The following is a 12512-nucleotide window of genomic DNA, read 5'->3' as shown; positions in this document are numbered from 1 at the left end:
GACCCTATCATGACCCACCTTGACCCCGTCATGACCCACCTGGACCCTATCATGACCCACCTTGACCCCATCATGACCCACCTGGACCCTATCATGACCCACCTTGACCCCATCATGACCCACCTTGACCCTATCATGACCCACCTTGACCCCATCATGACCCACCTTGACCCTATCATGACCCACCTTGAGGCCGTCCGGCAGGAACGCCACGGTCGTGAGGGGTGCGTCGCAGGTAATGAGCTGGACAGTCCTGTAATTAATCAAATAGAAGACATTATTCCTGATTGCTTCAGTAATTCAGGTAGGAATAGCATTAAAATCACTGACGTGCTCAGTTCATATGTGAAGAGAGTGAACTTGAAGGGTGATAATAAATTCCTGACAAAAGTAGCAGTTTTAAAGACGATTATATCCACTGTATCAAGTGATAAAATATTGAAGAAAATTATATCAAAAGTAAATAAGAACCGAAACTGGAATGAAGCTGTGCTAATATAAGGGAAAAAATTACCTCATAAGGGAAATGAATAGAGGTAATACGTGGAATTGGTTATGACGTGTTTTGCCATTGATTTTGTTGCAAGTTGTTGGCTAATTCATAAGATTCGTAATTCCATTTTCTTTGATTTGCTGGATCAATTATTTAGCAAGTACTAAACATATTTCACATCTCTATTTTCTCAATAATGGTGTGAAGAGAAAAAGTAAGGAGAGACAAATCAATGCTAAAATAGATAAAACAATCATAATTTCCATAATTGCTATGGATATTGTTGTCAACTGTCAATTAATAACCTGCAGAGAAAATGACTTCATTGGCAAGGTAAAAGACGGAGTACAAACTTTGATTGTAGTAGCATAGGCAACACGTAATAGCGTCCTGACTGTAATCCCTGAGGAAAGTCAGGTATCAAAATCGAGAATTGAAGTGTTATATGTCTAACTTGAGGCTATTGATGTTGTAGAAGATGAGCTTCTTATCATATCCTGCAGAGACAAGCAGGAGCTCGTTGGTGGGAGAGAAGGCAAGGGCGGAGCAGGGAGCAGAGTGCCTCTGTGCCAGGCTGCTGGTCTTGCCAGTGTTGCAGTCGAGACAAGCCACTGAGCCGTCCCAGCACGCGACACTCAGTACCCCGCGCCGCAAAGCACTGTACTTCACGCACTTCACTCCTCCCTGTTGTTAATTAAATATAGTGCGAATATAAATCTTGTTCTAGTGAATTACTACATTCATGATTTAATTATTAATATAATTGGGGTGATTTTATCCAAAGTAATGATTATAACAATTTATTACGATCAATTTTTATCACGAGCAATAATACTGTCATACATGCCACAATAATGTGTCCAACTCAACAATGAATTATCAAGATAAACTAAGATGAGAACCTGGCATGAAGTGATGTGGTAAGGACCAGTGATGGTGCTGTTGGTGAAGGAGAGCAGGTGCACACTGCCTGCCTCCCCACCTACAGCCAAGTGAGAGTCACTTGCACTGAAGGCAATGCTGGTCGGTGATTTATCTTTCAACTGAAATGGTCGAGCAAGTGCATATGAATAAATTTGGAGAATTGTCATTATCAAAAACTGGTTAAAAATCAATGACAATTCCAACTATCCAATAATTATCAATTATTAGTTGTTGAAGTTACTAATGAAAATATATTGTTTCTGCACAAAAAAAAAAAAAGGATTGTGAAAATGCACCAGCATCATCATGCAACGGCCTGAAGCGTCAAGACTGGTAGTACATTTGGAGGCTCTCCAGCTATTAAACTTCCAACCACAGGACTCATTAGGACTTCAAAATTATTTTCAGAGTAATTTCAAATTTTATTTTGAGTGGAACCTTATCTGCCAATTCCATGCAATTGTAATAAAATTTGTAATTTGCAAATTTCATGTCCATAAAAATTTTGTCAATCAAATATTTTTCAGAACTTTGATAATGTATACCGGTATGTAGGTACATCTTGCCACATTTGAAATGTCTAAATACATCAAAATATCTTTTTAAATCCTGATTCTGAATAGAATAACGCCAGCAAAACACATTTTCCTCATTGCAGGAACAAGCAATAAAACGATGATTAAATTTAATGTCTGGAACTTCAATCAAACTTGCATTAAATTCACAGTATACAGAAATGATCTGCTTCTAATATGCTAACCAGCTTTTACTTCTTGATTATCTTGTAACACATTTAACAACTTGTCTACATAAGAAAAGTAGGTATTTCCATACCTTTAACGATAGATTTATAACTTTTTGGATTCAATCATGATAAGATTTATAAAACTAACTCTGTAGTTGCCCATAATTTTTTAATAAGAAATATTCATCTTTCACCAATATGACCTTAAATAATATTAATCAATAAAACCAATTCAATAAGACAACATAAAAACGAGACAGAATATTGACTACCTGGAATGTCTTCTTAGGCGAGACTGAGTTGGTATTCCAAACAATCACTTGGCCTGAAGACTCCACTACAGCCACAAATTCAGCTGCTTTGTGAGCATAATCTATGGCTCGGACAACACATCCCTGCACAAAATTTATTGGTTATTAGACCATCAGTAGTATTTAACAAATGTTCTATTACAAGATCAGTGTACATAAATAACCAATCAGTTTCTTGATAACAAATAGGAACTGGTTTATGTGGTAAAAAAAATCCGGAATTCTTTATAGATGACTTCCATATCTTCAACTGGAATCCTTACAGACAAGAACATCAAAAATAGCACATTACAATAGCTCATTGCACATTCATTTTGGCAGCTGTTGAATGAGATCAAATTTGGGAAATGAAAAATTTGCATGTATTACAGTATGCTGTAAAATTATTTGAACATTTTACACAAACAAAATTGATTCCATCTAATTCCTCAATATACCAGTTGTGACAGTTGTACTATGGCAGGTGAAGCAAATATACCAACCATCAATAATTTCTGTGATCTTTTTTTAATCCCCAAAGAGTTCAATTATCTATTCATGATCATTCAAAGGCAAGTAAAACAGAGAATCCAATCACAAGGTGATAGAAAATATTTGTTTGGTTTGCTTGGGCTTTGGTACACTTGGGCTGCAGTGCAGGATAAAAGTGCTGCATGGTGGCTCCTGGGGTTATGGGATGAAAATATGTAATCATGTACGGTACAGGTCATTGAAGCTTTAGGATGAATTGAAAGGTTCATAAGACTTTGTTCTAATTTCTCAATGTATAATAAATTGTATATACAAGTTCATCAGGGTGCGTACCGATATTGAGAAAAAAATTCCAGGACTTTTCCAGGACTCTCCATGATCATCAGTATAATTTTCCAGGACTCGTATACGACAGGTTTAGCATGACTGAAAGAGTAACCGTGCATATTCTATCATCTCCTAAAGTTGATAACTTAAACTAGCAAATGTGTAAATGCATAGAGCAGGCAGACACAGAGGATCAAAAAGTGACACAAATCTGGAAATCAAGCCCACACTTTTATTACCTATTATGAATTCAATAGTGTCAAATCACAACAAATATTGAGTAATGCACTCAATATTGCACATGATAATGTCAATACAGTTCAGAACATGATTCAACACCACTACCCTAACAGTCAACTGGCAGCTATTTCATCAACTTTTTCTTTACTGTTCAGTTCAAGAGTGTCTAGCTCCTGTTGCTTTGTTGCTTTGTTTTCAAAGATCGCCTCATGGCATTGAACTTTGCGATGATTTTCACATCCCACTTTCGCTCCATTGCTTCTGCATATTCATCTGCTGCTTGCTCAAGCGCCTTGATGCCCTCCTCCATACGCCTTTTCTTCTTCTTCAGTTCATCCAACAAAGCCTTCCTCTTCTGGGTTTTCTGGGCCTTCTCAATCTGCTCTTTCTCTTCTGCCACATAAGTATTGTAGGCTGTTTTGGCACTACCAGCTGCAAGCAGCATCTTCTTGGTGATGGTCATCTTGTCCAGGCCACCAACATGTGCAACATGATCAATCACAGCATGCATGGCAACCAACATTTGTTCTTTCATGTTGTGTGTCGTGATTTCCTTATTGAATGAAAACCCTCTTTCAACCGTGGCTTGGCCATAAGATAGGAGCACGAGCATCTGCACTACATTCCAGAGCTTCTTGTAGGTGCTCTTTTGACAGGATGGCATACGGTACCAAAAAGTGTCCAGTCGATCAGAAGTTAAAAATGCTTGAAACTGTGCATTCAATTCACTGCAATGATATGTGATATCTATTCTTGGTGTTGGATCAATAATATTTTAGCTGGAACTTCAGGGATGTACTCGAGCTTCTTGCTCAGCTAATGCGTTTCATTTCATGCAGTTTTTTCAATGGCAGGCAACAAAGTCACAGACAATGAGATAAACTATAGGAACAAAGAAACTTTGATAGAAACTAGCGATGAGGATGCAGGTGCACCAGTGCTGAAGCTGCACATGCACCAGCGATATCTCAGGCACATGCACACGTGAATGACTTATAGTCTCCTCCCCATGGGTAACATAGACAAGTTCGAGCGGTCAGGGTTGTCGTACACAGAGATGGCTCTGCTTGAGGCCTGAAATTCGATCCTTTCATTCTTATAATTTTCAAAAATCATTCAAGTTCACAATTGTGCATTTGAAGACTGCATTTGATCGGAAACAATCTATATTAATGCCTAGTAAAATAATCGCAGCGTATGTAAAATAGAAGAAACCTAAATAGTACTCAACAAAATTAAGGGCAGATATGATTTGCACCCGAGGTTGTAGCGTGACACGACAACCCGTGGCGATTAGGGTTAACACACGCAGCACAGAAAAATACTTCCTTTATTTACTTATTTGCAAATTCCAGTATTTTCCATAATCTGAAATGAAATTCCAGTACTTTTTAGGCCTGGAAAATGAAAAATTAAATTCCAGGACATTCCAGATTTTCCATGCTCGGTATGCACCCTGGTTTACGCTTATGAAGTTATGAACTCAACATGATATCACAAAGATACCAAATGTTAAATTCCTCAACTCATCAGATTGGTCAAGATAGACAATAGGCAAACAGCACACTGTCCACTGTTTCCACACTTTCCACTTAAGTGGAAAGTGTGTCCACACTTAAGTTATAACAGACAGTTCTCAGGCACACATCGAAGTGAGCAGCTATATGCAGCTCTTTTGAGGTGAGTTATACCTTAGACAATAAAGTTGCAAAATAGGTGCCGTACACATCACCCATAATTAATGCAGGCAATTTATATATGCCATTTATGTACCTATTTCCCACTTTAAAAACACTTTCTGAACATAACATGTGCCAAGCAAGTGCACCATCACACCATGAGCCTAATTTGCTTACATCCTGGCCTATGTGTTGAAAGTACAACAAAACAACCTAAACAGCATGGATAATAAATAAACTCATACACACCCAAGAGTTTATCTTCCTTAGGGGGAAGTTGCAGACAACAGGGAAAAAAAAGAGATAAAAAATTGATAAGCCTGAACAACCTACTGTTTTAATGGAAGGAAGTTGCAGAGATGAAGTATCCCTGACAGCTCTGAGACTGACTTCATTGCTGTCACTGCAAAAGCTGCCCAGACATCCACCATCATTGCTCCAGGAAATGCCCATCACATTGCTCTCTGAAAACAGAATCAAATGTATTAAATAGATTGTCAGTGTAGATGTGACTAATTCCAAATAGTTTTCTTAAAATTTTACTCCAAATTCAAGTGATGCATAAGGTATAGTCAAGAATTAAAAATTTCTAGAATTAGTGGAGTTATCTCTCACAACGTCTTTGTTGGAATATATGTGTTAATTAAAATAAAATATTTTTATTGGTCCAAGGCAGCACCTAATTCAGAGGATAGTTCTCTTCAAGCATTGCTGTAATAAGCAATCTCATGGACATCAAAATTGTTGATCTAGCTGAACTACCCAGCTCAGCTGCCCATCATGGGTCAAAACAACAATGAATTAAAAATTTTTGTAAAAAAATCCCTGGATATGTACAAGCTGAAACTGCTATGCATAAAAAAAATGGTGTATATGCATAAGGACCTAAGCCAATTTATCATGTTTAAATTGAGTAAATTGCATTCTCACCTGAAATTCTCACAAGTGATTTCTGATTTGTCATTTACTTACTTCCCTGCAGGGTTTTTAAGCAAGGTCAGGTGCCTTAAGGGCTTGGTGAAAATGGAAAATTTTTCTTTTTTTAGTTTCTGTTATAAATTCATAGCTTCAAATTTGGCAATCCAACGGTGTAATTGGCATGTCTATGTGTGCGTTAGTTCATTCACTAGGTTGATTTTAGTAAGTGGTACATGGTTCATTTTTGTATGCAACCTAATCAGTTTTTCGGGTTTCTTGAAAAATTTGAATTTTCCTTTTTTATACACTTTAAAATTTTTATAACTCCTACAGTTTTCAAGCTACAGGAATGAAAGACATACAGTATCATTCAATTTGTAAAATCCATACTTTTTATATTTTTGGATTTGTGTATGATTCCCCTGCAATGGGGTGACTTTGGCCACATGTGTTAAAACACAGTAAAAACATCGTAAAATTATTCCGCGGCCAAATTCACACATAAGCAGGGTGACATTGGCCAGTCGGCCACGTAGGGTGTTTTAAAATAATATGCGTTTAAAAATTACTTTTTAAATTGCAGTGTGGAATTCTGTATAGGTAATATATTCTCATGTTAACATGAGAGAATGTATCGAAAAACCTACCCTACCACGTTACACCACCTTCCACTGTAGTGAAAATTGATACACCAACACTGAGCTCATTAGAAACTGCTGCGCTTCCGAAATCGCGTGTGGTTTGACATCCAATCCTGTGATAGCAGCGCCTCAATCAAGTTAACTAGTCATTTATCTGTAGGGTAGTTAACAAATTTTTGCAATGAGTACCTATGCTCTAAAAAAACACATCAATATTCGCAAAAAATTCTTACGATTGGACAATACCAACATAGTTTTTTATATCACACAAAATTATGAGATAAACTGTCACTCTTTCACTGCGAATGTTAACATCATGCTTCTACGTTTACGTATGACAAGGCGGTGTCACACACACTTTTGTTTTGGTTGTGTCTAGTTTGATTTCACAATAAATAGATTTGATCCACATTCCATACTGAGATTTAAATGATAGAAAGTCGTTTTAAATTATAAAAACCCATTGATACGTTCCAGATTTGAATTTTTTCATTTTTTTGCCCTAGTATGTTTTTTTCATCTTAATAACTTCACTTCAAAATTCAAATTTTGAATGATTTCATCTGCCATTGCAAGTTTTCAAATGTTTTGTGTCTTTTAGAAAGTGTTTGCTGTTTAAAAGGGAAAACTATTTTATTATATGAAACATAGAGCATGTACAATAATGTGCATTAACAATACAATACAATTTAATTTAATAAAAATTAATTTTAATTCAAAAAATTTAATTAGATTTTTAACACTTTAACCGCATCGTGACCCATATGTGGGTCACGCGTGTCTGTCTCAACCTGCATCATGACCCACATATGGTGCACACCCTTAAATTTTTAATTATTCATTAAACTTCCATATTAACCTCCTCAATCACATTTTAGGTGTTGTAAGTAAAGGATAATGATGACGATAATGTATACTAAGCATATATTTTGCGTGTAGCGAGTAAACATTATTAGTAATTCTTTGTTGAACTTAAGTCCTTAGGCGCTTTATGACAAAATAGAATGCTTCAGACTGAAGCATGAAACGCACAGATACGGTTTATTTTCGCAAGTATCGCAATAAGTGTTTATCTTGCGAGTTTTTGAACGGGCTACTTTAGTTCCTTCCGCATTGGCAATTTGGCTGTAGCAAGACAGACATCTCTTCTTACTTTTAGGCCTATCAGCCTCAACCAGTTCATGAGATTTGCGCTATCCTGAGATATTTGATCTACCTGGACCTGGGTTCAGATTCTCTTTAGCAATTCCGCAAAAGAGTGACATTGCAAGACTCTTTTTGAATTTCAGAATTGACGTTTTTCTTCGTCGTTGCGGGAGACAAAATTTGTTATAAATAACCTAAGCATTCACAATTAAAGTTCCTAACAGCAATTCAATGGCGAGTTTTCTGTACCATTTGGTGCTCTTTCTGAGAACTGAATTATAAAAAGTCATTTGGTCAGATTTATCAACCCCAATTTTTGCAGCATTATAATCTGTAATGCATGCAGGTTTCATTACTGTTCTTGAATACACTTGCAAAAACTAAAGTTCTGCAATCAATGGAGTCTTTGAAATGACAAAATCATTCAATTTAAAATTTTTTGCCATATGAGCGAGATTGTCAATCATCATAGGAGCTGTAAGAAAAAATTTGTTGTTCTTGATGTAAAAGAATGTTTTTAAATTAAGAGAAATGCAATGCTTGATTTTTGGAAATACGATGCTAAATTTAATGATCTGTATTAGAATTCAATAGATGTTACGCTTTCAAAATAAATTTGAAAAAGTCTGTACTTATTTAGAATTTATAATTTTACAAATTGCATAGCACAATGCACAAATTCAAGGTCACTTATGAGTATGAATTTAAGTCTCATGACTGGAGAAGGTTTCAAAATTTATTGTACTATCACGTAAGCATGATATAAGCTTTTTGTCCTTTTGATGAACAAAGTTTATTTCGGTTCTATTGGCTGTAATGGGTAGAACAATGTGGCATATTAGCCGCCAACAATCGATTGGCCATCGGTTGGTTATTTCCAACGATCGGTTGGGTTGCGGGTTGACGTTCAATATTGTGGTAGATACATCGTCCAAGAGTTAGGATGCAAAGATTTTTATTTAAATGATAATAAATCAATTTGCAATTGTTTAATCCCTCTTATGGACATAAATAAACATTATTCAATTTATTTCAAAAGCGTTGCATAAATGAGCATTAGAATATTTCCTATGAATAAACCAAGTCAAAGTAACAAAATAATTCGTTTGAATTTTAGATTTATACAAAATAGTTCAAACCTCTATCAGAAACAACATAATTAGTCATTATTTTGCACTAAATATACAAATGATAGTTGATTAGCCAGACTAGGTTGCCGTCAACAATGATCATCCCGCTAGATTATGCGCCGGGAAGCGGGCGCGGGAATGAACTCAGTTGAACGCTTGCTCTCTGAGTCGTGATGTGTAGTTGTGCTCACCAGTTGCCTGAATTGTGTGTTTACTGTGCATCATGGAAAACTCAGCTTTGCAGCATAGTTTTAATTACTTTATGAAGTTTAGTTTATTGCAGTGAACTTAAGAGACTAATCTTCAGCTAACTAATACTTTTTTTAAGTTTAATTTTAATTGTTGAGTGTTGCAGGCATGCAAGTGGCAAGTGATTACTTTATAGAATTAGTAGAAACTGAGCAAGTTAGCGTATGGTAAACACGGTATATTCCGACATCGTGGGTAATTCCAACACCTCTAGTTTTTCCTTTATATTAAGCTTTGTTTTAGTTCCATGCGTTCGTGGTTGAAATAGTGACCTCGTACATTTGCGTGTCAAACTACTGCAAAAACACTAGGTCTGGACCATCTAGCGGGAAAATGCTGAGATCCAAAGAGAGACGGTGCATGCCACCCGATGAGATCATCAAAAAATGTGTCAAAGTTGACAGTTGACCTTGCCCTACCAAATAGTAATAAACTTTTTGTGTAAAAAGAATATTATGGTTTGAGACTTTTAAATACGTTTGTGAATATATTAGGAATCCTTTATTTATACTTGTATTTGCTGATTTCAAGTGGTAAATAAATTAATAGATGATTAAGTTGTAAAACAGATTTAGACACATAAAAACTAATTCCAACACAACTTGAATTGGACACACACAGCTCGTTCCAAGCTGTGTGCAAAAATTAACATTTTCTTAATTAAAAGCTTAATAACTGTTAATTAAAAGCCTAATTAAGTAGTGCTCAATATTCAATAGTGTTCTAATTCAAAGCCGTGTTGTATTCCAATACAGCTCACACAGCGATCGGAATTCGAACACGTGGATGTCGGAATTACGTATTAGTACAATTTGAAGCGCAGTCGGAACACGTCTCACCACGCGCCAAATATAGTCACACAGTGTTGGAATATAGGGATTTGGTAGGTTTGCATTCTAAAGGCTTTTAAATAAATATGGCAACATTTTGACGTTTCATTGTTGCTGGCGCGTAGTGAGGTGTTTTGAGAGTCACGTAAAGCAAACAGAACTCGAGTAACGCTTACAGTTATTTTTTTATAGTTATTCATTTCTCGATGCATCCTTAATGTGTCAGAATATAGGGTAAACGCGGTATATTCCGTCACATTAAGGACGCATCGAGAAATGAAAAACTATAAAAAAATAATTGTATGCGTTACTCGACTTCTTTTTGCTTTATTTGAATTGCAAAACACCGTACTACGCGCCAGCAACAACGAAATGTCACAAAATGTTGCCATATTTATTTAAAAGCCTTTAGAATGGAAACCTACCAATCGGCGGCAAATCCCTATATTCCGTCACTGTGTGTGGCAATATTCAGCACGTGGTGAGGCGTATTATGTCCGCGCTTCAAATTCTACTGATATGTAATGCCGTCATCCACGTGTTCGAATTCCGTTTGCTGTGTGAGCTGTATTGGAATACAACACGGCTTTGAATTAGAACACTAATGAATATTGTACACTACTTAATTATGCTTTTAATTAACAACTATTAAGCTTTTAATTAAGCAAATTTTAATTTTTGTACACAGCTTGGAACGATCTGTGTGTGTCCATCAAAGCAGAGAGTTTTTTAGACTCTCCCTCAACTCCTCAAGTTCATTTTTGAGTCCTATAAGTAGACCAGTAAAGTATCCTGGATACCAGCATCATCATGCATAAGAAATTGGTTTGCATCTTGGGTAAATGAGGAAATTAAAAATGAACTGATTCTAAAAAATCTCTGGTTTGTCACTTCACTATGGATGTCGGAATATACCGCGTTTACCCTAAATGAGGAAATTTAAAATAAACCGATTCTAAAAAATCTCTGGTTTGTCAAATTGTCACTATGAATACAAGTGTGCAAAATTTCATATCAATTGGACTGGTAAAAGTGTGTCAAATATCAATAAGATTTGTAAGTGACAAAATTATTTTTTCAGTTTTTTGAATACTAAAAAAAAAAGTTTTTTTATTATTAAAATTATTTAGCCTAGGTAGGTATTTTGTCATTTGATTCATGCATTGTCTCCAATTTTATGCAAGTGTGATTTATAACTTTACTTCTTCACCTAGGCTACTCAAGATCTAAACTAATTTCTTATGTATTATAATGCTGGTATCCATGATACCTTACAGGTCTACTTATAGGACTCATATAAATGAATGTGAGGTCATTGAGGAAGTCTAAAAAACTATCTGCTTCAGATATTTTGGCAAGAAAAATCGTTACATGGCCTACTTGTATCCTGACCTTTCCTTGATGGATAAATCTGCTTGAGTTTGAAGTCATTCAAATCCCAAAGTTTGATGCAGTCACCGCCGGTAGCCAACATGTTCGATTAGAGAAAACATTCAGCGCTATTTGACACAAATTATTTTCGCCCTTCGTGCCTGCTCTCTTCGACCTGTCTTCAAAAATCAAAAACAGCGCCTTAAGGTTTTGGGGTAAATCCATCATCCAATTGATGATAAAATTTTACCCTAAAAATAAATTTTTTCATTTTTCATTATGGGGGGAAAATCTGTATTGCTCTATGTTTTATTATTTTATATATCGATATATTACGTAAATTCCCTTAGTTAGGATTTAGCATTATATTATTCTAGGCACACTCAACCTATGTATAGCTGCCAGCATGCAGGAGAGACTTCCATTGACCAGCAGACATACAACAAATAATTAATTCTTGAGCCCTGATTAGTTCGCCTAACCCGTGGCAGATAGACTGAGAAATATAAATTTTTTACTGGGAGCTTTTAGCTAACGGAGTTTTAGCCTCATATCACTCGTTTGCTTGAATCGCAAATTCACTAAAAAGTAAAAACTTAATAGCAAAGAAAACTCCACAAAAATTCATAGTATCTAATTTTCGTTGTATTCTTGACTTGTACTAATCACTGATTTATCTGTGTTCTAGAATTTTCGAACTGACGATGGAGCTGGACTCCGAAACGTTTTCTTTAATGATACTATGAATTTTTGTGGAGTTTTCTTTGCTATTAAGTTTTTAGTTTTAGCCTCTTAGTAGCTATGAGGAAGCTAATCAATGTTCTCTTTCTTATGAGAGATCGGTTGTCATGTAGCTAAGTGCAGGATTAAGTGAGAATTTAGAAATGACAAAAATAAATAAATGTAAAGCTGGAAATTATCTTGATCATGTACAGTGTATGTCCTACGCTAATTTTCAGTCATTTATGCTGCTGGATTTTTAATCCTTTTGTCGCCGTTTGCATATTATTGTCATGTGCATTATCGTGTTATACATA

General features: G+C 35.8%; 1 protein-coding gene across 2 annotated transcripts in view; it reads right to left on the bottom strand.

Annotated features, from left to right (window-relative positions):
- LOC108668838 overlaps positions 1-11662 on the bottom strand; it is a 16882-nt gene extending 5220 nt beyond the window's left edge. For both annotated transcript variants that reach the window (XM_018156092.2, XM_018156093.2), the window contains exons 1-6: positions 11497-11662; positions 5524-5654; positions 2435-2557; positions 1396-1536; positions 948-1177; positions 187-253 (exon numbers count right to left, since the gene is read on the bottom strand). In XM_018156092.2, the coding sequence (XP_018011581.1) occupies positions 187-253; positions 948-1177; positions 1396-1536; positions 2435-2557; positions 5524-5654; positions 11497-11578 (774 nt within the window). In that variant the 5' untranslated portion in view covers positions 11579-11662. The remainder of the gene's footprint in view (positions 1-186; positions 254-947; positions 1178-1395; positions 1537-2434; positions 2558-5523; positions 5655-11496) is intronic.
- Positions 11663-12512: the final 850 nt, after the last annotated feature.

Source organism: Hyalella azteca, unplaced genomic scaffold (genome assembly GCF_000764305.2).
Source record: "Hyalella azteca isolate HAZT.00-mixed unplaced genomic scaffold, Hazt_2.0.2 contig12678, whole genome shotgun sequence".
NCBI lineage: Eukaryota > Metazoa > Arthropoda > Malacostraca > Amphipoda > Hyalellidae > Hyalella > Hyalella azteca.
This window is presented reverse-complemented; position numbering and strand designations above follow the sequence as displayed.